Source organism: Spinacia oleracea, chromosome 6, assembly GCF_020520425.1.
Source record: "Spinacia oleracea cultivar Varoflay chromosome 6, BTI_SOV_V1, whole genome shotgun sequence".
In the NCBI taxonomy this organism is placed as follows: domain Eukaryota; kingdom Viridiplantae; phylum Streptophyta; class Magnoliopsida; order Caryophyllales; family Amaranthaceae; genus Spinacia; species Spinacia oleracea.
The window spans coordinates 104,627,658-104,655,112 of NC_079492.1; the positions used below are offsets into that span (position 1 = coordinate 104,627,658).

Genomic DNA, 27,455 nt, shown 5'->3' on the forward strand with positions numbered 1-27,455 from the left:
TTTTAAAATCTGAACTTTAATATTTGCTCATTTAGACACAATGAGCAAAAATATTTTAAAATTCGAACTTTAATATTTGCTCATTTAGACATGATGAGCAAAAGTTTAAAGTTCGGATTTTAATATTTGCTCATTTAGACCCAATGAGAAAATGTTTAAAATCCGAACTTTAATATTTACTCATTTAAAAACAATGAGCAAAAATTCAAAATTGGATTTATAATATTTGCTCATTTAGACACAATGAGCAAAAATTTAAAGTTCGTATTTTAATATTTTCTCATTTAGATACAATGAGCAAAAACTTTAAAATCCAAACTTTAATATTTGCTCATTTAGACACAATGAGAAAAACTATTTTTGCTCATTTTATATAGTTCACACAAATGAGCAAATATTTTTGCTCATTTTTGAAATTTTAAAATTCGGGTTTGTTAATATTCAAAACTTTTGCTCATTGTGTCTAAATGAGCAAATATTTTAAAATCTCCGATTACTTTACATTCAAAACATTTGCTCATTTTTTTTATAAATTACATAAATGAGAAAATACTTTTTCTCATTTTTAATAAGTTTACACAAATGAGCAAATATTTTTGCCCATTTTTAAAATTTTAAAGTTCGGGTTTGTTAATATTCAAAACTTCGGTTCATTGTGTCTAAATGAGCAAATATTTTAAAATCTCAGATTACTTATTATTCAAAAAATTTGCTCATTTTTTATATTTTACATAAATGAGCAAATATTTTTGCTCATTTTTTATCGTTTACACAAATGAGCAAATATTTTTGCTCATTTTTTATCGTTTACATAAATGAGCAAATTTTTTTGCTCATTTCTTATACTTTACACAAATGAGCAAATATATTTGCTTATTTCTTATACTTTACACAAATGAGCAAATATTTTTGCTCATTTATAAAATTTTAAAGTTCGGGTTTGTTAATATTAAAAACTTTTGCTCATCGTGTCTAAATGAGCAAATATTTTAAAATCTCAGATTACTTAACATTCAAAAAAATTGATCATTTTTTATCGTTTACACAAATGAGCAAATATTTTGCTCATTTGTATAGTTTATACAAATGAGCAAATATTTTTGCTCATTTCTTATACTTTACACAAATGAGCAAATATTTTTGCTCATTTTTTATCGTTTACACAAATAAGCAAATATTTTTGCTCAATTCTTATAGTTTACACAAATGAGCAAATTTTTTTACTGTTAGCCCCTTTTATGCACAAAAGCTTATGTCGGGTATTGAGAGAGGAGTTGAACTCAACAAAGAAGCTCAGAGAACTGGAATCACTGGTATAGTGAACATCATGGATGTAGGATAGTCCGGTAGGAGAACTAATATCATAAACAAAAGACAAGAGTTGCCTATGTAGGATTCGAACCTACATCATTGTGCAATGGCACAAAGCTCTACCAATTGAGCTAATAGGAATTACTTCATGTTGGTACCAACACAATACGAACTTTCGATGTTTTGTCTAAACTTAAATTTTTTCAGAAACGCTTAGAAGTAGCAGCAACCAGAAAATCATAAAATCTGTATCTAGAAACTCGGCTAACAGCAAACTCTGTATTTCTTGTACTATAAAATCTGTATCTTCTTCTAAGTCTAACCATCCAATCTCTTTTATATACAGTTTATCAAATATTCAAATGAGTCCCTCTTGAATTCCTGTTGCTGGTTCACCAGCAACGACCATAGTTCTTCCTCGATGCCCTCCTGACATTTTTGCCTTTAACTTAATCTTTTTGTAACAGGTTGTTTCCATGTATTTAAGCCAACAGAAGGTTTGAAAATGTCCAGAAGCCCTGAGATTAAGCAGTCAAATAAGAGTCGTCTATCTGACTTCTCCCATGGCATATGCTTGCCGTACTTCTCTAGCGTGTCAAACACTGAAGGTTCCAAGACATAACCCTGCAAACACCATGTTTTGCTTTCCATCTCCAAGTCCCTCATATGAAGACCTGATTCCACCACCACATCAACTACATATGAAAAATCCCAGCTCTCTTTGATTAAAGTTTGATAAATTTCCATTATTTGTGGATTGTTCTGATACAAACCAACTGAACCTTCATTATGAACACATATTTTCAGCACCTCAGCATAACATTATCACATACAACAGCACTATAATTGACTCCAGAGATAAACACCAGATGTTCTATACAAGCACTGAATTCTCTCCCCTTCATCCTATAATATGCCAATGCTAAAAAAACAGAAGCCCCAACACAATAATATTTATTTTCTTCTATCCATTGCTAAAAAAAATTAAGGGTGAACCAAATCGATTTGTGATATGACTGATATCCAGAAACTTGCACATGAGAAAATCAAACCCCCCAACAAAAAAATATGAGCAAATCAAACCTAATAAAGGTGTTAATAATTGACATAATTTCGCAATCAGAATTTACTAATCAATTCAATATATTTCGAAATCAAAATTTACTAATCAAGTCAATTTCGCAATCAATTTGTAATTTCGAAAACAACAGCAAAATAATCAGAAAAATCGAAAAACAATTACATACTAATTGAATGAAGAGAGAAAAATTAAAGCAGCAAAAACTAAGAAAAACAAAAAATCAAAAACGTACCCTGGAGAATTGAAAAAAGATCGCAAAGAAGCTAAAGAGATATGCAAGGAGAATCAAGTAAGTTGAAGAAAATGAAGAACAACTATCGAGCAATTGAACGAAAAGAGAGAAATTAAAGTAGCAAAAACTGAAAAATATCAAAAAAAATCAAATACGTACCTGAAGAAGACGAGGATCACCAAAAACCTTGAGATTTGCAAGGAGAATTTCCAAATTTGAAGAACACGAAGAAACACAGGAGAGGTTTTAAGAGAGGAGAGAGAAAACTGAAAGATGAGAGAGAAAGAATTCCGAAAAATCACGTTGTGAGGGAAGGTCATTCAACGCGGAGAAATTACTAATTTGCCCTTAATGTTTCATTTAGTCAGACAGATCGCGCGCCGTTGGATTTTTTTTGTTTGGACGGTATAGATTACTTCTCATTCTTCTCATTTTAGTGATCTTCGCATTGGAGGGGGACCCTATATATATATATATATATATATGTATATATATATATATGTATATATATATATACATTATATATATATATGTATATATATACATATATATATATTAAAAGGTGTTTAGAACAAAGTACACGTGCCACGTGTCACCCTGTTTTAGCACTAGAACCATGCCACGTCACATATTTAGCAAGTATCATTACAACAAAAAATATGCTAAAACAAAGATTTGAACATGTGACAAACAAGTTTATAAATAATAAGTCTTACCAACTTAGCCAAGTATGTGTTGTGCTTTATTACACTATAAATATGCTTAACTTTAAAGATGAGTGATTAATTCTACTACTCTTATCACGATGCAATTGTTATATAAGACACTTTAAATTTTGTTAAAGAAATAACTAGCAAGTATCACTACAAAATTTGTATCTTTTATGACAACCTAATAACGACGGGTAAAAATCCCGTCGCAAAAGCCCGCAAAAGGGCTTTTGCCACGGGGATAACAACCCAACAAAGACGGGAACAACCGTCGCAAATGTATTTTACGACGGGTTAACGACGGGATTTTCCATTAACGACGGCCCCCTTTTATGACGGATTCGCGACGGAAAATTCCGTCGTTAATTAACAATTATTGACCTTTAGCGACGGGATTTCCCGTCGTTAATAGTACAATTTCTTGTAGTGTATAATATTGTGGTTTTTGAATATATATATTTTCCATTTGCGACACATAAAAACAATTTTCTTTTACGCAAGTTTTTTTATTAAAAAAAAGTCGAACATACATATATTATTCAAAGTAGCATCCCGAGATATAGCTCGGGCAACACACTATTTCTTATTTATAAGTAGTGTATAATAAATATTGTACGCCGGAATAAAAAGTTCACTCAAAATACTTAAAAGTTACCTTTATATTTAATAAACCAAAAATATTGATTAATTAATGTTGGTTTACATGCATTCTAAAATCCACGCAGGCGATATATATACTCAATCATTAGATCAAACATGTGTAATCTCGAATATTAGTCCCCTTTGGAATTTTGACACTATTCACAATTGAGGAGAATCTTCTCATTTATTTTCAATACGTACTTCAAAACATATTCATGTGAAATCTTATTTTTTTCGTCTTAATGTGTAGTTTAACAATATCAAATTTTTATATTTTTTTAACATACGTATTTGGAGATATTTACGTTTAAATATTGAGTTGAAATGAGTTAAAAAGTCAAAACATGACTAATATTTAAGAACGGAGGGAGTAATGTATTTGAGTATTAGACCACTGTTATGAACATTACACATTTGAGGTTACGAGGAAGAGTGGCCAAATTCATCTATTCTCGTAATCACAACTGCAAGCACTGAGCAATTAAACATAGTGATCTCTGTCTCAAATGAGGGGAAAAAAAATACTAAGTCAAAGTACAGTTGTCACTCCGAAAATCAAGCAAAACATAATTTCTTGGTAAGGGAATTCGAACCCATACCCTTTGTATAATAGCGCATTCACAAATTCTTATTTACAATGGTTGTACAATAAATATTGTACACCGGAGTAAAAGTTAACTCAAAATGCTTAAAAGTTAAGCTTATATATGTAAAAGTTATCTATTTTTTTAGTGATAAATTTTTTCATTTTAATAAAACTTATTTTTTCAAAATCACTAATAAGGTATAAAATTAATCATTTAACCTTTTAAAATTTTTATCTATCAACGTTTATAAAAGTTAATCAAAACTAGGTTAAAGTTACAAAAAAATGGTAAAAGTTATCTTGGTGTACAATAAATTTATTGTACACCTTGTGCGCGCAAGACCTTTTGTAGCACATTACCTTAACCAAGGCTCCAATTTAAATTTTTTTAACTTTTAGAAAACTTTTTACACTATGTTTGAAATTAAAATTTAGGGTACCTATTCCGTCACTCAATCCGCGCCGCCCCATAACCGCCCATCCGCCAGGTTGGGATATTGGCTACAACGAGACACAAAAAGCCCTATTGAACCGGGTATTTTCTGGTAATTTTGGTGGAAAAGAAATATTTACCCAAAGTGAAAAAATGTTTATTATATCATTATATGAAAGCTTCTAAATGCAGCGTGGACTTGGCGGAAAAATCTTTGGAAAAGAATGATTGATGTGCCAAACTTGTGTGAGCAGCCAACCGCATACATTATTGAAGATTTTCGTTTACATGCTAACAAGCTTTTGTTGTGTAAGTTAGTTAAACTTTCAAGGAGTTGTGTTGCTAAGGCCCATAATCTGGTAGCCATTGCTAGGAAATGGGCCTAATTGTATTTCCACTTATATCATATTGACATATTGTAATATTGTGTTGTAAAAAAAAAAAAAAAAACAAGTACCAACTGAGCAAAGATGTTTGTTTGATGAACCAAGGAGGAGAGAAAACTATCAAATGAATCATGGCAACATCATATCTCCTCCCTTTGTCACCACCAATTCATCATTACAACAACAGCAACAAACACAACTTCCTCTTCACTTCCACCCAACAACCTAAACTTCTACACCACCATTATTTCCAATCCAATTCAAAAAACAACAAATCATCACCATATCAACCACTCATTTCACGCTACCTCACCTTATCCAAACACAAAAAACCCAGAAATTTCAAAGTTTCAGCTGCTTCCTCTGAAGATGCTGCTGCTGTAATTCCATCTGAAACTACCCAGGAAATTGTGTCTGCTGCAACTTCTGTTGGCGATGGAGTTTCAGCTGTTATTTCAATTCTTTTGTTCATCGCCTTTCTTGCCCTCTCCATCCTCACAATTGGGGTAATTACTAATTAGTTCATTATTCATTATTCATTATTCATTATTTTCTGGGTTCATTTTGTCTAGAAATTAACTATTTTTGTTTGTAATTTATTCAGGTTGTATACATTGCGGTGACAGATTTTCTGACCAAGAGAGAGAAAGAGAAGTTTGAGAAAGAAGAGGAAGCCAAAAAGAAGAAGGGCGGGAAGAAGGGCAAAGTGAAAGCCAGAGCTGGTCCTAGAGGTTTTGGTCAAAAGATTGATGAATTTGAAGACGATAATTTTTGATTTTCTGAGTAAGTAAGTGGTTTTTGTTCATTTTTAATCAATTGTATTGAACATTAGAGGCTAATTTCTTCAATTAAATCGGTAAGCACATTCACAAGTTGTTTCAAATTGCTGGTTGTTGTATATGATGATCAAGGGGTCCTTGGAGTTGTTGGTGATGAAGTATTGCACTTGTTGCTGTGTAAGCTGTACATAACCTGTTTGTTGTAAAGTTAGATGATTAACCAACCCATAAACTTAGGTTAGGAGTGATGATCCAGATGCACACAGAATCATGAGTTCTTGTTCGGTCTCAAGGGCGGCATTAAGCACTTGGAGTTGGGACTAAGCTACCATGAAAACTATGGTTAGTTAATTAGGCCTTATCGTTGAAAGTAAAACAAGTTTGAAATAACTATTACTCAACTAACAACTATCAAGTGGAATCAACTTGAAATAATTATTTCAAGGTCTCCATGTGCATCCTTGAGATTCATCCGCAAATCCAGATCATGGGTTCATGTACAGACCCTTGGGAGGACTGGTATCGGTATGAAATCATTGGTACTAATGCACTCTGGCGTTTCCCATGGTCGATTCTAGACACCTTCTCTATCTACTGATATAATTGCCCCATAAAGTTTAAATCATTCGGACTAAATGTTATAAAACCATCGTCATTAACTTCACCACACAGATGTGTACATTTTAGCCTTTTATGCAGTATTACAGAGAATAGTTGAAAATGAGATTTTCACCTAAACGGATAATTTCCTACAGTTCAGACTTCAGAGAGATACTAAGGCTCCATTTGGTAGAGTGTAAAACGTTTTCAGTGTAAAATGATTTTTAATTGTTACGCTCTATAAAGTATAAAGGACACATGCATGCATTTAGGCTTACTTGATATCTATTGGAAGATAATTCCTCCATTGATTATGCTGACAAAGCTGTTATATATACAAACGTAAAGCGTATAATTACCTAAAATTTAGTTAACATAATATAGCACACTTAATTACAAACTATTTACTAAATAAATATTGTTTGACTTATATTTTATCACACCCCGCAGTCAAAACGGGAGGTTGTCGTACGCTGGGATATATTGTCCCAAAATGCTTCAATTAAAACCAAGGGAAGACCCTTTGTAAATATATCAGCAATCCGGTAACATGAATGAACATGGAGAACGCGAACTTTCCCCTTAACAACTTTTGCGCTAACAAAGTGAATATCCATCTCGATATATTTGGCGCGTTCATGTTGAACTGGGTTTCCAGAGAGATATGTCGCACTAACATTATCACAATACATCAATTTAGCTTCTTGAATATGACAATGGAGTTCCAAAACAAGGTTTCGTAACCAACATGACTGAGAAACTACAATTGCAACGCCTCGATTTTCGACCTCCGCACTCGACCGTGATAAAGTCGGTTAGCGTTTAGCCGACCAATTCACCAAGAAACACGCAATAGCCTGATGTAGACCGTTCGGTATCCGGACATCCACCCCAATCTATATCAGTATAAGAAATGAGAGTGGATGTTGTAGATGGATATAGAGGTAACCCCTGATCAAGAGTACCTTGAATGTAGCGGACAATGCATTTGAGCGCATGTATATGTTCCTCCTAGGAGTCATGCATGCACGACATGTGTAATATTGAGTATCGTGAACGCGAGGTACCAAAGAGTCTCGTTAAGGTTCCGATAATGCGTTGGATCCTCATATGGAGGGCTGGAGTTAGCAATGAGCTTCGGGGTGTCAACCATAGTGAGAGATGACATGCCTGCCCGATCAATTAACTCGCACTACAAGAAAGCGGTGATTTTACGACTGAATTTTTCGACCACAAGTATAGTAGTCGGTAAAATTTGATTTTAGCCACTAAAATAGTGTTGGTCGTTAAATTTAAATTTTTACGACTAAAAATTGTGGTCGGTAAGTTGCGACTACTTTAAAGGTAAACAACGACTACTTTGTAGTCGTGAGTTAAGTCGACCAAAACAACATTTTTCAAAAAAATATTCCGACCAATAAATTATAGCGACCAAATATTTTAGTCGGTAAATTCCGACTACTTTATATGTAGTCGTTGATATCAAGTTTTGCGACTACTTTGTAGTTGGTAAAAAAAATAACAAAAAAAAATAAAAAAATAAAGTTTTGGTCGTTAATTTTGGTCGCAGAAATTCGTAAGTCCGACTAAAATTTTGGTCGTTAAATGTTTTAAATGAAAGAGGGGTTTGCTGGTTGAATTCAATATGGTCGGTTAATTCAAAGACCTCCCTCTTCAATACCTAACACCAGATCTGAAAAACAACCAGAAAACCAACGACATCCACCACCACTAACAAACCAACAACCACTGCCACAAGAGCCGACGCAGCCACCGGCAACCAAGAGCCGACGACGCAGCCACCGGCAACCAAGAGCCGACGACACAACCACCAACACGCGACTTAGCCGACGACGCAGCCACCAACACGCGACCCAGCCACCAACAACCACCGCCAACCGCTGCCTTCAACGACGAAGCTCCTCTCAACCCCTCTCCCTTATGAGGTACATCTCTTTCTTCTATCATTGATAGTAATTTACAAGTTTTCAAACCCTAACCAATTTCATTAATTGGTGTAAAAACTTGAATTTGAACCAAATATGAAATCTGGTTCCATTTTGTAACTTTGTAAAGCTCTAAAATAAATGAGAAGAAACCATATAATGTTATTAAGCAAGAATATAATTACAATTATAGCTTAAATGTGCATTGTTTGAATAACAGTATCCACGAATGATTGGGAATTTTATTTGCTGATTTTTTATTTTTGTTGATTTACTTGTCGATTTGTTTTTAATTTTTGTTGGTTTATTTGTCGATTTAAAATTTGATTGTTGTGTTCCCTTAGCCTTAGATTCCACATTTCCACTAATGTGCTATTTGTGATGGTTAATCCTTCGTATTCGTTAGTGCACTTGTGCTATTTGTGATGGTTTAAAATTCATGATTCTTCAATATTGTGCCACCACACAATATTTCTGCGTAGGAAGATTGGTGAAACCCCATTGAGAGGTAGTTTTCTCTGCTGGATTGGCACTAAATCACTGCAATTTGTGTTGCTGAAATTAAATTTAGAATGTGAAATACCATGCCATAAATATAAAAATCTTCACAAAAAAACAAAGAGTACAGTGAATAAAGAATGTTGCAAAACAACATACTTAATGCTTGCCGATCGGTTTTCAGCCTCCAACCAATGTTGTTCAAACTGTATACTGATTTTTTTGATTTTTGTTTGATTTATTTGTGGATTTATTTTAGTTGTTGATTTATTGATTTGTTATTGATTGGTTAAATATAGTTGATTTAAAACAAGAAATTTAATTAGCTACTATAATAATAATGTTCTTTGAAAAAGTGTAAGTGTAAATGTTGGTAAAAAGTGCAAATGTTGGTAAAAAAAATAATATATATTATAAAGGGGTTGCCAAAAATGGATAAATCAAACTTGTTAACTTCTTAAGAAATAGACTAAAATGAAACTTGTACATGATCAATGTTTCTTGAGCAAAACCTAAGAGGAATTGCATCCAAAAAAAATTACCAATGAAGGATTAACCCACCAAGTTATTATTTGATTAATTAGTAACATATTTTTGTTGAGGGTGTAGAATTTGGTATCATGAAAAGGACGGAGCGGAAATGGATGTATGATAGACTTGATGGGCGCAATATTAAGCCCGAGTTTCTCAATGGGGTTACAGAGTTCATTGAGTTTTGCAAAGAGCATCCAAGTTGTGGTGACGGTGACAAAATAAGATGCCCATGTCCCCTGTGTGATAACAGACGGTTCTATGATGTTGAAACAGTTAGACTACATCTGTACAAGAAGGGTTTTGTTCGTAATTACTATGAATGGGTATGTCAAGGGGAAAGTTTTGGAGAGTCCGCCTCGCGTGTTCAAACAAATCCATACCGTGATATGGTTATCGATGCTCTTGGAAATAATCAAGAACATATGTTGAACGAAGAGGTCGATGTGGTTGAAGAAGAGCCAAATGTTGAAGCCAAGAAGCTTATCGACCTTCTAAAGGCAGCTGAAGATCCATTATATGAAGGGAGCAACCTATCTGTGTTGGAGATGGCATCAAGAATTGCAAGTTTGAAATGTGAATTCAAGTTACAATACAGGTGTGTGGATGGGTTTGCTTCTTTGATGAATGATGCTATTCCAAATAACAACCAAATGGGTAGAACTTTCAATAGTACAAAGAAGGTTCTTCATGGATTGGAACTTCCTCACGAGAGGATCCACACATGTCCTAAAGGTTGTTTGCTCTTCTGGAAAGCCGATGCACAATAAGATAAATGTAGAGTCTGTGGAAGTGATCGGTATAGGAAGACTTCTAAAGGCAAACTTGTACCGGCTAAAGTCATGATCTATTTTCCAATCACACCTAGGTTGCAAAGGTTGTATGCCACCAAGAACGTTTCCGAGGATATGACTTGGCACGCCAAGAATCCTCGAGTTCAAAACACCTTTGCACATCCTAGTGATAGTGAAGCATGGAAGCACTTGGATGCAACCTTTCCTGATTTCGCATCAGAGCCTCGAAATGTTAGGCTTGGTTTGTGCACGGATGGATTTGCCCCCCATGGTAAGTTTGGCTCCCAATATTCATGTTGGCCTGTTATTCTTACACCATACAACTTGCCTCCATCGATGTGTATGAAAAAAACCCTTCATGTTCCTTTCTTTGCTCGTTCCCGGTCCTAAAAATCCAAAGGGACACTTGGATGTGTACATGCAACCGCTCATCGAAGAGTTGAAACAGTTATGGGAGGTTGGGGCTATGACTTATGACATATCAAGCAAGCAAAATTTCAACCTCCGCGCAGCCGTTTTGTGGACTATTAGTGATTTTCCTGCATATGGAATGCTATCTGGATGGTCCACTGCCGAAAAGAAGGCATGCCCTTACTGTGTGGATAAGTCCAAGGCATTTTGGCTAGAACATGGAGGTAAAGTTTCATGGTTTGATTGCCATCGACAATTTCTTCCACAAGGTCACCCTTTTCGGAAGAATAAAACAGCTTTCTGCAAAAACAAAGTTGAAAATGGCATGGGTCCGCATATAATGAGTGGTGAAGAATTGTGGCAATGTGTGAAGGACTTGCCTAAAGCAACTGATGGTCCCGAGGCTCTTAAGAAGTTGAAGAGTGCCAAAAAGGGTTGGTTCAAACAAAGTATTCTATGGGAAATCCTATACTGGAAGGATTTGCTTCTCAGGCACAACCTAGATGTCATGCACATTGAAAAGAACTTTTTTGACCAACTCATTAACACTGTGATATTTAATTATGAAAGGTAATAAACTAATATTTAATTCCCATAGGAAATTTGAGGAGCATATTCGCCAAATTCATCCTCACATAGCTATGGAGGATATTTGGAGTAAATTCGAAGCCCAATACCCTGAATGGTTTAAGTCACACTTGAGATTAATTTTGTATTGTTTATATTGATATTTGGAGTATTGTTCATATGGTTTAAGTCACAAATTACTGATTTCTTCTACAAATTAGGTTCTCCGGTCTTTGATAACTGATGATGTGATACGCGCTCTTGCAATGGGCCCCTCTAGACAAGTGAGAACATGGAGTCATTTCTATGTGAATGGATATAATTTTCACACGCATGACTATGGAAAAGACAAGTCAACTATGAATTATGGAGTGTGTGTACAAAGTCACGAAGAAATTGACTACTTTGCCATTTTAGAGGAGGTGGTTGAAGTTGCCTATTGTGGTAAGCTTCGAGAGTACAAGATAATCTTGTTTAAGTGCAGTTGGATGGACTCCGTGAAAGGTATGAACATTCACGAACAATACAAACTTGTGGAGGTCAATCATTCTAAGAGGTACCCAAAGTACGACCCGTTTATATTGTCTTACCAAGTTAGCCAAGTGTACTTTGCTCCTTACCCCAGTTTGAAGAGGGATAAAGACCAATGGTGGGCTGTGTTTAAGACTAAGGCAAGGTCAGTGATTGATGCTCCGGTTGACTTAGAATTTCTCCAGGAAGATGCCAATGAGGATTCTTCAGCTATTTGTGCTCCGGAAGAGATTCCAGATTATGAAGATCAAGAAGATGATGAGGACGTGATAGATGAAGACGATGTTGAGGCTGATGAGTTTGAGACAAGTGGCGATGAGGATGCTGAGTTTGAGACAAGTGACGATGATGATGTTGATGATGAGTTTGATGATGATGAGTTTGATGATGATGCATACGACGACTAGCTAGCATGTTCTTGATGTGATTGATTCAATTTAGTTTGTAAAATGTTGTGTTGAACATACATTAAGATGTAGTTTGTTAATCTTTTGTTTGAAACGCGAATTATGCTATCTATTTGTAAGGAGCGAAAGTTGATAACCATAGCATGTACTTCTTATTAGAAACTTACATATATCGAACGTTTACTGTTTTTGGAATTTATTTATATAGCTAATGTTTGGTTTTTGTTTTACTAATTAAACAGATGTCTGGTCGAGGGGATAGTTCAGGCAGTGGCCGTGTTCGTAGAGGTGGACGTAAAGGTGCTCGTGGGGGTGCTCGTGGAGGTGCTCATGGAGGTGCTCGCGATAGTCCACATATCACATAATCCACTCAGGATACCTTCTTTGATGATGACATGACTCAGGGTGAGTATGATAGTGAGGTTGTACCTGAGACACAACAAGATGAAGTGGTTGTTGAGCCGGGAGTGTTTTGGATGACACCTGGTGAACTATGGTATGATTAAGTTTCTTTTTTTGGTAAACTATGGTATGGCTTAAAACTTTAGTAACTACCGACTAATTTTCCTTATTTGGTAAACTATGGTATGACTTAGAATTTTATTAACCACCGACTAATTTTCTTTTCCTTCTTTCATTATGTTAGGTTTGATCATAGTTCCCTCGCCCGACACATCACGAGTGTCATTCAAAAGTATTACAAGAGTCCGTGGACGTGTTATACACAGGTGGATAACCATACCAAAGAGCATTGGTTTAATTTGTTCAAGGTATAATCAATTTCATATTACTTAATACATTCACTTTTAGTTATAAACCTAACTTTGTCGAAATTTTGTAGCAGACTCACAAGTGGCCACCGAAGTACGACAACTTGGCCTTGCATGACTACCATGAAAAAGCGGGGCAAAGACTAAAGGACACACACAACTACATCACGTCAAGAAGTGGTGGAAAACGTCCTGATTGGTTGCCTGAGGAGGTGCATAAAGAGATGATGAGGCATGCAACGGAGGATCCTGAATTCCTGAAAAAGTCTGAGCGTTCAAAGAAGAATAGGAGAGGCGGTTCACTAACAAATTCAATTGAACCAACACATTTTCAAGGTTCCATTTCCACAGTAGAACATGCAAAAAAATGGTAAATATAATTATGTAGCTTACTTTGACCTAAATATGTAATTACGTTGAATACTTACACAAATTACTTTATACTAAGGCAAAAGACAATGGAGGTGCTTTGCCTACGGCCGGTGAGTTAAATTTGAGGACGCACACGAAGAACATACCGGGTAAAGGGAATGTACCATGCAGTAGCAAAGCGAAACAGATCAAGGTAAATGTTGTTGATGTTCTAATTTTGAGTATTTGCTTTGAGTATAAGTGACTAAGTGAGTGAAGTTTGCTACTAGTCCTATATTAGTCATATATGCACATATTATAATTGGATGAAATGCTATTTGTTTTCAATATGAAATAAAAATAAGGACTCTTTGGTGATATATGTTGAACTTTCCTTGATTTTATTATAGCAAAAACTATGGAAAAACTGAGACTCTTATGGAAAACTATAATCATATTTTGTAAAAACTTAAAAACACAAATTTTGTGTTTAGGTAGTTTTGGTTGGTTAGTTGTGTTGTTGATGTTCTAATTTTGAGTATTTGCTTTGAGTATAAGTGACTAAGTGAGTGAAGTTTGCTACTAGTCCTATATTAGTCATATATGCACATATTATAATTGGATGAGCTATTATTTGTTTACAATTTGAAATAAAAATAAGGATTCTTTGGTGATAAATGTTGAACTTTCCTTGATTTTATTATGTAAAAAAGAATGGAAAATATTTTTAGTCATAAATGACCCATAACGACCCAAATGACCCTTAGGCGTCCAAAACGAACTTGAAATGAGTTTCATAAACATGTAAGTACTCATATGAATCATGAATAAGGTTTAGATTTTGTAAAATATTCGTTTGTTGAGGGAACGAAAATGACATTTTTAGGCATAAAATGACCCATAACGACCCAAATGACCCTTAAGCGTCCAAAATGAACTTGAAATGAGTTTCATAAACATGTAAGTACTCATATGAATCATGAATAAGGTTTAGATTTTGTAAAATGTTCGTTTGTTGATAGTTGGGAACGAAAATGACATTTTTAGGCATAAAATGACCCATAACAACCCAAATGACCCTTAGGCGTCCAAAACGAACTTGACATGAGTTTCATAAACATGTAAGTACTCATATGAATCATGAATAAGGTTTAGATTTTGTAAAATGTTCGTTTGTTGATAGTTGGGAACGAAAATGACATTTTTAGGCATAAAATGACCCATAACGACCCAAATGACCCTTAGGCGTCCAAAACGAACTTGAAATGAGTTTCATAAACATGTAAGTACTCATATGAATCATGAATAAGGTTTAGATTTTGTAAAATGTTCGTTTGTTGATAGTTGGGAACGGAAATGACATTTTTAGGCATAAAATGACCCATAGCGACCCAAATGACCCTTAGGCGTCCAAAACGAACTTGAAATGAGTTTCATAAACATGTAAGTACTCATATGAATCATGAATAAGGTTTAGATTTTGTAAAATGTTCGTTTGTTGAGTTGGGAACGAAAATGACATTTTTAGGCATAAAATGACCCATAACGACCCAAATGACCCTTAGGCGTCCAAAACGAACTTGAAATGAGTTTCATAAACATGTAAGTACTCATATGAATCATGTAAAAGGTTTAGATTTTGTAAAATGTTTGTTTGTTGATAGTTGGGAACGAAAATGACATTTTTAGGCATAAAATGACCCATAACGACCCAAATGACCCTTAGGAGTGCAAAACGAACTTGAAATGAGTTTCATAAACATGTAACTACAAATATGAATCATGTAAAAGGTTTAGATTTTTAATATAGGTTCGTTTGTTGATAGTTGGGAACAAAAATAGCATTTTTAGGCATAAAATATTCCATAACGACCCAAATGACCCTTAGGAGTGCAAAACGAACTTGAAATGAGTTTCATAAACATATAACTACTCATATAAATCATGTAAAATATTTAGATTTTGAATATAGGTTCGTTTGTTGATTGAATGCTTATGAAGTGTTGTGCGTAATTGTTATGCATGTTTGTTAATCATTTCAATTCTTGTAGGAAACATATGAAAAGACTGTTGCTGAATGCCGTGAAAAAGGCACTGAAAAGGATCAAAATCAAATATTTTTTGAGACAGTTGGTGGGAGAAAGAAGGGAAAGGTCCATGGCTTGGGGAGTGGCTCACATTTGTATTATGCACCACCTTCGAGGGGAGGTGGTTCTTCTAGCTCATACATACCTTCCCTTTATTCGCAATTTCAAGAAAAATTTACTCAAAAGACCCAAGCGTTGGAGGCGACACAAGCTCAGATACTAAGGGAGAGAGAAGAAGAGAGACTGGAGCGACAAAGGGAGAAGGAAGAGCTACAAAAGGAGAAGGAAGAGCTACAAAGGCAGAGAGATGCAGAGCGACTAGAGCGCCAAAGGGAGAAAGAAGAAAAAGAAGAAAATGATAGGGTCCAAGCAAAGGTGATTGCCGAGTGAAAGAGGCAATGGAGAACTATGGAAGGATGTTCAGTCAGTGTAGTCAATTTCAGTCTCAAGACCGTCAAGATCCCCCTGGCGGAGGGGCTGGAGGGGCTGGGCTAGCTACTTTGTAGATTTTCAAATATATTTTCTATATATTTATGTATTAACTCGTAGTTATGTATTATCAGTATGAACAAGTTTGTTAATATTATCAAAGCTTTGTACTCCGTAGTTCGTGTTTTGAATATTGTGGTCGCAGGAATTATATTGAATAGCAGGGAAATTGAATATTGAGTAGGCATTGTATTTGAATAGCAGGGAAATTGAATAGCAGGGAAATTATAGCATGAATTATAGCAGGGAAATTGCGACTACTTAAGTAGTCGTTAAAAGCTTTTAACGACTACTCAAGTAGTCGTAATTTTCCTTATATTGAATAGCAGGCATTGTATTTTTGCGACTACAATTATAGTCGCTAAAAAACGACCACCAGAGTGGTCGTAAAATACCGACTACGATGGTAGTCGCAAAATTAACGACCACATGTGTAGTCGCTAAATTGCCGACAACAGTTTTAGTCGTTAAATTTTCGACCACCATTGTAGTCGACAAATTCACGACCACGAAAGTAGTCGTTAATTTAGCGACTACTTTTGTAGTCGGTAATTTCCGACTACTTTTGTAGTCGTGAATTTCCGACTACTTTTGTAGTCGTGAATTTGGCGACTACTTTGGTGGTCGGAAATTCTGCAACCACTAATTGGTCGGTGAAGTTGTCGGTGAATTTTAACGACCACATTTCAGTCGTATTTTCCTAACATTCCGACCAGTAGAATTCCGACTAGGCCTTACCGACCACTTTCAGTCGCAAAAAAATTTAGCGACCATTTTTCCCATTTTTCCGACCACTTTTGACGGTCGGAAAAACGGTGATTTCTTGTAGTGTCGGCGGCATATTTTCGCTGGGATAGAAATAAACCACCTGCATGACGAGTTACATCAACACCCAAGAAGTAACTCAAAGTCCCCAAGGCTTTCATAGAGAACTCTGAGCTAACAAGTGAGAAGATGGACTTACGAAAAGCATCTGAGGAAGAAGTCAAGATAATATCATCCACATACAAAAGAATGTAACCATACTAGTACCTTATTGGAAATGAAGAGAGAGTTATCTTATATGTTTTGAGTAAACCCAGTTGTAGATAAAGACTCAGCAAACCGCTTAAACCAGGCTCGGGGGGCTTACTTAAAATCATAAAGAGACTTCTCAATAAGAAGACATGAGAAGGATGATTTGGGTCCTTGAAGCCCATAGGTTGATGCATATACACAACTTCCTTGAGTTCTCCATGCAAGAAAGCATTTTTCACATCAAGTTGGCGAATGGGCCATGATATGGAGAGAGCAATACTGAGAAAAATGCGAATGGTTGTCGGCCTAGGTTTAACTACCGGACTAAAAGTCTCTCCACAATCCACGCCAACTTGTTAACCTACGTCATCTCCTACAAGACGGGCTTTATTCCTCTCAAAAGAACCGTCAAAATTCACATAGGTCGAATCACATTAACATTAGATGGACGGGCACCAACTCCCACGTCTTATTTTTAGTAAGAGAATTATATTCATCATCCATAGCCATTTTCCAATTCAAGTCACGAAGAGCAGACACGGGGTTGCGTGGTAGAGGAGATTCAGAAACCGTTGTGTGAAGATTAAAGTGACGCTTTGGTTTAAAAATACCTCGTTCACTACGAGTAACCGGACGCGGTGCATGAGGGGCTACTGTGGAATTGGATTAGTTAGTGGAATGGTGTGGAGGGGATTTAATGGATTGGCCCAGCTGAAGGAGGGATTGGAAAGATGGAACTGGTTTCTTGTAATACCTCGTATTTTTCTGTATTTTATAAATATATTTTATTATATTTATAAAGTATTTTTATGATTTTGAGAATTTAAAACGCATTTAAATGTTATTTAAATGTATTTTATTTAATTAGAATATTAAACGAATTTATTATTTAATGTTGAGAATTTAATTGGGTTTAAAAAGTAAAACGATTTTAAATGAATCTAGCCCAATTCAATTCCGAGTTCAAGTCCAAACAAATTAAACAAGCCCATCTTATGTTTAATGAAGCCCGAAAGGGAATCCTAAAGCCTAGCCCATCTCTGAGTTTCCTAAGCCTATAAATATAGGTGCTCACCCTCAAAATCGCTCCCTATTATTCATTAAACCTAAAAATAAAACCCTAACCCTAAATTCTTCTTTCTTTCGTCGAACTTATGTTTGGCCGTTTTTCTCCTACTTCCGTTCGTTTTCAGAAAAAGTTTTCTTCTTCAAAGTTGTAGATCTCAAAAAGTTGCCTGAAGAATTGATCCATTCCGAGTTGTAGATTAAAAGTTATGAGCATTCTAAATTCCTGCTGCAGTTTTTCACTTTCCCCTTTTCTCTGGCTTCCCTTGCGTCGTGCCCAGCCCCGAGCACTCGACGCCCCTCACTCGTTGTTGCTGCTTGTTGCCCTCAACACAGCCACACATACTCGCACACTCTCTCTCACTCGTGCTCGCTGCCTAGCCGTGCTGCCGCCCCTGCCTTTGTGCTTGCACCGCACGCAACACACACACACAACCGTGTGTTGTGTGTATCATACTCCGTATATTTTCAATCCTTTTTCTCCCAATCACATTCAATTCGTGATTGTACCTTGCTATAGGCCGGATTGGTATAATTCTCTTCTTCCTTGCCTATTCTATTTCAATTCCGTATTTAAATTATATTTGTTATTATTGGTTTTGATTAATTAAAATGCTGGGATCGGTTATGAACACAGAATTTTGAGGATTTGGATGTTTGAATTATTGAAGAATGTTTTGAATTGAAATATTATAATTTTTCAGATTTGAAGTATATATTAAAGCTTTAATTTTTATTAGTTTTAATGGTTTTAATTACAAACTATGATTGGAGTTTTAATCTAAGCCTTATGGGCGATTGATTAGCATAATTAGATGATGAATTTAATTATGATAATCAATTATATATTTCAGAATATTGTAAAGACTTAAAACGTTGACTTTTAATGGTTTTATACATGAAAATAAATTAATTTCATGCTAGGGTTTTAAACGATTGATTGAGAGGATTATTTTATTAATGAACGATTAAGTTCTAATTAATTCAAGTGTTTTAAAACTAAACAAAGTTGCTGGAAATTTAGTAAACATGGATAATAATTAAGTTTCTCCATTGTGTTTATAGGAGTTAATTTCTAGTAAGTTGTGATTCGCACAGTGGCCCCCGTACTTAGGTATTCCAGGTACGTACAAGTCTAGGGCGACCACACCATGTGTCAAAGACATTACATGATTGTTGTTGATGTGAATTATATTATGTGGATTCATATTTGGTTTGATGAACGATCATGTGGATTATTATATTGGAATTGTTGAATTATTGGTTGAACAAGCATGTTGAGATTATTATGAGTATGGATTTCATTGTCAATCATGTTGTTCAATATTTATGCATGTATGGTTTATTTCACATGCAAGGGATGGATTATTTATTTGTATGCTATTGTACGGGATGTCTAGCATACTTTGAGCCATTTATTCGTACCTCGTTGTACTATTTATTTTACCACATGTGAAGGGTTAGCTCACGTAAGCCACCGCACATGTAGGGTTCAGTTGGGAATATTATGTATGAAATGAATTAGGATTTGTCGTTCAAGGGCACAACCCTCATGTTAATGTGCATGATGTGGAGTCTCACTTTGGTGAGGAGGAACATGGTAGTAATATCACAAGTGTCTTGTTTGGTTGATCACAAGTCTTAAAGCATTAAAATAAGATTGTTTTGGTTGTCGTTTATTAATTGTATGTGTTTACATTGTCGAGTCTTGAGTTCGCCTTGAATAAAATATTAATAAACGTAAAGTGTAACCCGAACAAGCTTCAAAACTCTTGGAACGTATATACCTTGAGTATGAACAATGGGGGGAGTCTTGCCGGAAAGCTCGTACTCCTACTAATGATACAAGACGTTGTTTCATTTATATTATGCGCAGGAATTCCGTCGGTATGGCCCGACACTCGGTATGGCCCGATTTTATTATTTATTCTTTGGTGTATGGTTGGCTCCCATCACCTTTCCTTTATGGGATATTCTTTTGTCCCGTTCGAAGCTTATTCTAATTAAATTGTGAGTCAAGAGTCGAGTCAAGAGTAGAGTCTTGTATCTCATGATTGTTTGTTAATTATTATATGGCTTTTGCATGTTGATTAGTACTTAGTGAGTGATGCATGTTTTAGTTTCATTTACTCTATGCTTGTAAGTACTCAGCTTTTGCTGTCTACGTGCTTTGTGTGTTTCTAGTCATGGTCTTTGCCTTAATGACCCTATGATGATCCATCATTTGCATTTTCATTGTTGGGGAGTAGAATAATATAGCAGGTTGGTAGATCAAGTACGATCGAAATCATGTGGCTTGGGATGATTGAGAGAGTTGCATGCTTTCATTCTTTGAAACTATTTTATTTAATACTTTAATTACGTTTGAAATTGTTGAACTTTTTATACTTTGGTTTTGGTCCATTATGGTTCCAAATTGTAGGAGGCCTCGGTATTTATTAATTATGTTTTCAAAAGTTAGTTGACATTAAATTCCGCTGCGTAATTCTGGTAATAGCCTTAACCGTTATCACGGTGGCGGTAATGCTTTAGTAATTCCTTTATTTTAAGTTGGAAAATGGTTTTATAAAAGTAAGGAATTATTAGGGTGTTACATTTCTTTCCAAGGCCGTGTAGGCTGACAATGCTAGTATGGACAACTCCAGCAGGCTGACACAAAGATGAGGGACAAGGTGGGGTGGGGACCACATAAGAACAAGAAGAATTAGGGAGTTTTGGATTAGGTTGCAATATTGGATCATTTTCCACTATTTTTTTTAGAGAGAAACCAATTGTTGGATCACAAAAGGTATCAGACTATCATCCAAAAAATCCTATGTTTGACTTTGAGGAGTATGCAACTTGGAAAACGGGAATTGAGTGTCATAAAAAATAACATGGTGACTAGTGATGATTTTATTTGACGATAAATCATAACATTTGTAACTACGATGATTAGGATGGTATCCTAAAAACATACACGGGGTAGAACGGGGTTACAGCTTATTTATGGTAGTGGAAAGAAAGAGAGGATAACATAAACCCAAATACCTAGTGATGAGAATAAGACAGATCCTTCTGATAAAGAACCCGGAGGGGAGATTGGTAGGCCAACTTCTTAATCGGAAGGATGTTTAGGAGGTAAGTTTCCATTTGCAAATCATGATGCCAAAACGAGGGAGGGAGGGAGGGAAGCATGAACTAGAAGGGTTCGAACTATGTTGTTATTAGAACAAATTTTACTTTTGACATTCCCATTTTGTGAAGATGTATGTGGACATGAAAGGCAAAAAAATCACATTAAGCATACAAAAATGCCAATAAGGCCCGTTATCAAAGTTAATGGTCTTTACTTCCCGTTCATATTGAGTGCGAATGAAAGCTCTAAATGATGCAAACGTTGAAAAACTTGAGATTTATTCGATAAAGGGAATGTCCACAAAAAATTAGATAAATCATCCAATAACAAAATGTAATAACGATGGCTCATTGAGCTCAAAACCGGAGAAGTCCAACTATCCCTATGGATTGTCAAAAGGCATAAATGTGCTAGAATTAAAAGAAACAAAAGGCAATTTTACATGTTCTCTAAGAGGACATGAGGAACAAACATCATTATTCCGAGTTATAGTACACTTAATGAAGTTATTATGCCTTAGGGAGTCAAAAACGAGAACTCTCAGATGGCCAAACGATCATCGCTTGACATATGCTTCACAACCCCAAATCTTTTGAAAAGAAAACTTGGCAGTGTCCCAGTCCATAATTCTTATGTAGTCTTTTAAGCATATTTAGATGGGGCACGATTCAATGTGAGTGTTGCAGTTTGCAACGGATGTCCCCAAAATTGTAAAGAAAGTTAGGCTTGACTCATCATTGACCTGACCATATCAAGTAGGGTCATGTTTTTCCTTTCCGACACACCGTTCCATTGATTTGTTCCTGGATCAATCAATGCTAAAATAATACCAGATTCTTTTAGATGGTCATCAAACTCATCTCAGTCTTAAGTTAAATGGTTAAAGTGATTCCAAATTTTGAGGATTAACCTTTTCGTTTTTTCACCTTTTAGGACCCGAACTTTCTTTTTCACCTTTTGAGACCTCATTATGTTTCGGTGTAACTCAAATTCAATTATCATAACTTATAACCATTAACATAATAAGATGAAATTGATATAACTATAACTTACTCACAAATTTAGCCAAATTGATTTGGGCATTAAAGAATCTAAAGAGTACAGAGACAAATGATTATTTACATGTTAATCTTATTTTATATAACCAGTAATGGTATATCCTCCCGATTATAAATGGTTTTTTCCCTTGCACGTTATGTGATGACAATTGATGATCATATCGATATCTTAGTTTTATGCAGGTAACTCGATTTGCTTAAAATGGTATGATAATATTATAATATATGATTCGGATTTGCTACCACATTTATTACTAAGTTATTTTATGCAAGTTTAAATAATATTAATATGTCTCCAGAAAAATGCAGAAAAATGAAAATAGATTGATTTTAAGTGAAGTAGCCTTTTGATCATGACTTGAGCATAGATCATATTGGTCCTTGGTTGTCTTCTAAATATAAAGGGAATAGGGTTGATACCCATAATTGATAAAGTACTAAATGATTTATGCATATAACTCGATCAAATTCATCATCAATTTCTAACTTTTAATTTTCTATTACATACTCAAAACAATTGTTATTGGATTATATAGATTAAATTTCAACTATTAAAGGTCTTGAAATTAAACGTGAGAATATTATCAATGGAGTTAAGAAAAGACAATTATGAAGTTTTAATTGTAAGAAAGTGCTTGGAGATGATGAATTATGTTCATGTTTATTATTATTTGAGTGTTAAAATTTACTATTGACCAAATTGGTAAAAAAAAAAAGTCATGGTTGACGAAATTGGTCAAAAAAACACTCTAGGGACATTTTGGTAAATTAAATTGAACACGGTGTTAGTTAAATTGAATTCGGCAACATTTGACCCATAAATTAGATTAGAATTTGTTATCATTTTCTATTACCGGTAAAAAAGAAAATGAAGAACTTTTATTGAGATGTTTATGATCCTTGATTAATTAGTAGTTATTAGGGGAGTTATATGGTGAGTTTCTTGTACTTAACTAGGAGGTTTTATTAAAGAAGTTACCTACTTAATTAGGAGGTATTAGTACGGTGGTTTCATTGCCTTTGGGAAATTGTAACTTTCTTTGTATTTGCATATAAAAGGAATTGTACATGATGAATGAAAGACAACACAAGATTAAGTTGAATCTTAACATGGTATCAAGAGCGTAAGGTTACGAACTTAGAGAAATTATTATTTTCACAACAAAAAAAAAAAGAAAAAAAAAAGAATCACAATTTCTGAGAGATGGCAGGAGACGATGAAGGAAAAACCAAGAAGATTGATGTATTTTTTCTGGGTTCAAATGATAACCCAGGAAACATAATCACACCAGTCCAATTACGCGGAGATAATTATGATGAATGGGCGAGAGCTATACGAACTGCGTTGAAGGCAAAGCGTAAGTTTGGGTTTTTGGAAGGGACTGTCCCAAAACCTACAGAAGAGGAGAAATTAGAAGATTGGAACACAGTGCACTCTATGTTGGTGGCTTGGCTATCAAACACTGTCGAACCAACTCTACGTTCGACTTTATCTTATTATGAAGATGCAAGTGAATTATGAAAGGTTTTGAAGGAGAGATATTGTGTGGTGAATGGGACTCGGATTTGTCGACTCAAATCTTCATTGGCTGACTGTAAGCAAGGGAAAACAGAGTCTGTGGCGATGTATTTTGCTCGCTTAAGCAAAATATGGGATGACTTAACTACCTATGTGGTTGTTCCGGCATGCACGTGTGGAGGTTGTAGCAACTGCACGTCTGGCCTTGGTGCTCAATACACACAAATGGTGGAAGAAGACCGATTGCATTGGTTTTTAATTGGACTTGATGGTGCATATGGGTCTGCAAGGTCAAATCTTTTGTCTCAAGAACCACTTCCATCATTAAATCGTGCTTATCAAAGCTTGATTCAAGAAGAAATGTTGCGTGGTGGAAGCTCGACATTAGAAAAAGATGATCGTGACAACATTGACTTTTAAGGTTCAATCCGATACACGAGGTAAATCTAAGCATGTTGATAATTCTGACAAATTTTGTACCCATTGCAACCGTGAAGGTCATGACCAGGATACATGTTTCCAAATTCATGGCTTCCCGTAATGGTGGGGAGATAGACCTAAAGGTGGAAGGGGGTATGGTCGCGGTGGACCAGCTTCTGGCCATGGTGGGGGCCGAGGTGGAGCTTCTGCTGGAAGAGGACGTGGTGGAGGAACGGTTGGGAGTAATGCATGGAATGGTGAGTCTTATGTTCGTGCCAACAAAACTATAGCGGGTTCGGGGCAGATGATTACTTCACAGGCACAACCAAGATCTCCGGAGACAGCAGGCTTAGCGGGCATAACCCCAGCTCAATGGCAAAATCTATTGGACCTTCTCAGCTTACCTAAGCCTCGTGATCGTTTGAATGGTGAGTGTTTGTGGATTGTAGATACAGGGGAAACTCACCATGTAACAGGAACTTTCAAAAACTTGTTTGATGTGAAGAAAATAATCAATTGTCCAGTAGGACTTCCAGATGGGCATTCAACAGAAGCGACACATACAGGCAGTGTTATGTTAGCCGGAAATATGAAACTTGAGAATGTGTTATTTGTGCCGAAATTAAATTGCAATTTGATTTCTGTAACACAGCTATGAGATGCAACTAAATGTAACGTTCAAATTACTAATACATTGTGTGTCATACAGGACCGCGAGACGAGGATGTTGATTGGAGTGGCTGAGCGAAAGGATGGACTTTTCTTTTTCCGGGGTGTCCCTCAAGTGAAGGTTCTAGCAGTTGATAGTGATTCGTCAATGGAGTTATGGCATAAGCGTTTAGGGCATCCATCGGAGAAAGTACTTAGGAAACTTCCATATGTGAGTCAATTTAATAGCAAGAATAAAGATGGTTGTGATGTTTGTTTTCGTGCGCAACAACCTCGTGAGAGTTTTCCCATTAGCAGTAGTAGAGCTAGTAAAAGTTTTGAACTTGTTCACTGTGATTTGCAGGGACCTTATAGGACGCGTTCATCTTGTAGAACGTCCTATTTCTTGACAATTGTAGACGATTTTTCGAGATCCGTTTGGGTTTGTTTACTTTATAATAAACTGGAAGTTGAAGTTATGTTTCTTAATTTTGTGGCATTGGTTGAGAGGAAATTTGGTCAGAAAATAAAAAGGGTGAGGAGTGACAATGGCACAGAATTTAAGTGCTTAAAAAGAGTATTTTTTTCGAACGGCATTATATTTGAGACTTCTTGTGTTGGGACTCCTCAACAAAATGGAAGAGTGGAACGCAAACATAAACATTTTAAATGTTGCACGTGCCATAAGGTTCCAAGGTCATTTACCATTAAAATTTTGGGGGGATTGTATTTTAGCGGCATGTCACTTGATTAATAGAACTCCTTCTGCCATACTTAATTATAAGACCTCGTATGAATGTTTGTTTGGTAAAGCCCCTGACATGGATGATGTTAAGGTGATTGGATGCTTATGTTATGCTCATAATAAGAAACATAGAGGTGATAAATTCGCTAGTCGTAGCCGCAAATGCGTGTTTATTGGGTATCCTTTTGCTAAGAAAGGATGGAGATTGTATGATTTAGAAACAAAAGAGGTTTTTGTTTCTAGAGATGTGAAATTTTTTGAACATGTATTTCCCTTGTCAGAATTGCATGATACTACAATTGAGTCTACTAGCATTGGGAATGGGGTTAATGGGGATGATTTTGAGGAGGTGATTTTTGGAGAAAATAGTGGGACTGGTGTTGGGTTCAGGCAAGGGGTTATTGAGGCACCAACTACAACACCAACAACAATGGAGCAACGTGAGGAGGGGTTGACTGAAGAGGAAAATGTAGAAGATGTAGAAAATGTGGAAGATGTGGTTGATGGTGGAGTCTCGGTAGTGGAAGGGGTGACTGAAATGGGGAGGGGAATGAGGAAAAAGTTTCCCAACTCTCGTTACCGTGAGTATGTGACGCATACTATAGTGAAAAAGAAAAGTCCTTCCAATTGTTCACTCTCTACGTCGACTTCATCAGGTACTCCTTATCCCATTACACACTTTGTAAACTGTGAACGTTTTTCTGACAGTCATAGGAAATATATAGCTGCCCTAAATATAGGTGATCCTCCTAAAACCTTTAAGGAGGCAATGCAATTAAGAGGATGGAGAAATTCTATGGGAGAAGAAATACGAGCACTAGAAGATCAGAAAACTTGGGTGTTACAAGAGCTTCCTCCCGGAAAAAAAGTACTTGGAAGCAAGTGGGTCTATACAGAGAAACGCGATGAAGATGGGAATCTAGAGAGATTGAAAGCGAGAATGGTGATTTTTGGAAACCATCAGGTTGAAGGAATAGACTACAACGAGACTTTTGCTCCTGTGGCAAAAATGGTGATTGTACGAACATTCTTAGCAATAGCAGCAATTAAGAATTGGGAAGTACATCAGATGGATGTTCACAATGCCTTCTTACATGGAGATTTGGAAGAGGAAGTATACATGAAAATCCCTCCAGGTTTTGCTAATAAAAAGTCAAACATTGTGTATAGGATGAAAAAATCGTTGTACGGTTTGAAACAAGCTCCCCGGTGTTGGTTTGCAAAATTAGCAACGGCGTTGAAGAAATATGGATTTGTGCAGTCCTATTCAGATTATTCATTGTTCACATTGACAAGGGGAAATATTCAAGTTAATGTCCTTATATATGTTGATGATATGATTATTGCAGGGAACGATAAAATTTCCTTGTCTGCTTTTAAAGCTTATTTGGGGAGATGTTTCAAGATGAAGGACTTAGGAATGTTGAAGTATTTCTTAGGTCTAGAAATAGCTCGTAGTACTCAAGGGATTTTTATGTGTCAGCGAAAGTATGCATTGGATATCATCTCTGAAATCGGGTTGTTGGGAGCTAAACCAGCAGAGTTCCCCATGGAACAACATCATAAGCTAGCATTGGCCAATGGAAAGTTATATGAGGATGTGGAGCAGTATAGGCGACTCATTGGGAGGCTTATTTACTTGAGTGTTACAAGGCCTGATGTAACACCCCGACAATTCTCTCTTTTCTAAAATAACCTTTTTATATAAAACGTAGAGAATTAT

The 27,455-nt window shown here is 35.8% G+C and overlaps 2 protein-coding genes across 2 annotated transcripts; both read left to right on the forward strand.

Annotated features, from left to right (window-relative positions):
- Nucleotides 1–5,419: 5,419 nt before the first annotated feature.
- Nucleotides 5,420–6,318, forward strand: LOC110787662 (uncharacterized). The gene is made up of 2 exons (XM_021992297.2): nt 5,420–5,887; nt 5,986–6,318. Exons 1-2 carry the CDS (start codon nt 5,513–5,515, stop codon nt 6,154–6,156), a joined length of 546 nt encoding a protein of 181 aa, XP_021847989.2. The 5' UTR covers nt 5,420–5,512; the 3' UTR covers nt 6,157–6,318.
- A 1,526-nt stretch (nt 6,319–7,844) lies between these two features.
- Nucleotides 7,845–16,342, forward strand: LOC110787663 (uncharacterized). The gene is made up of 6 exons (XM_056833398.1): nt 7,845–8,706; nt 12,688–12,941; nt 13,092–13,215; nt 13,287–13,585; nt 13,664–13,780; nt 15,618–16,342. Exons 4-6 carry the CDS (start codon nt 13,583–13,585, stop codon nt 16,041–16,043), a joined length of 546 nt encoding a protein of 181 aa, XP_056689376.1. The 5' UTR covers nt 7,845–8,706; nt 12,688–12,941; nt 13,092–13,215; nt 13,287–13,582; the 3' UTR covers nt 16,044–16,342.
- Nucleotides 16,343–27,455: the final 11,113 nt, after the last annotated feature.

Coding starts and splice junctions, on each gene's coding strand:
- LOC110787662 (XM_021992297.2), top strand. CDS start 5,513: ATGGCAACATCATATCTCCTCCCTTTGTCACCACCAATTCATCATTAC. Junction 5,888..5,985: donor TCTCCATCCTCACAATTGGG/GTAATTACTAAT, acceptor TAATTTATTCAG/GTTGTATACATTGCGGTGAC.
- LOC110787663 (XM_056833398.1), top strand. Junction 13,781..15,617: donor GCAAAGCGAAACAGATCAAG/GTAAATGTTGTT, acceptor CAATTCTTGTAG/GAAACATATGAAAAGACTGT.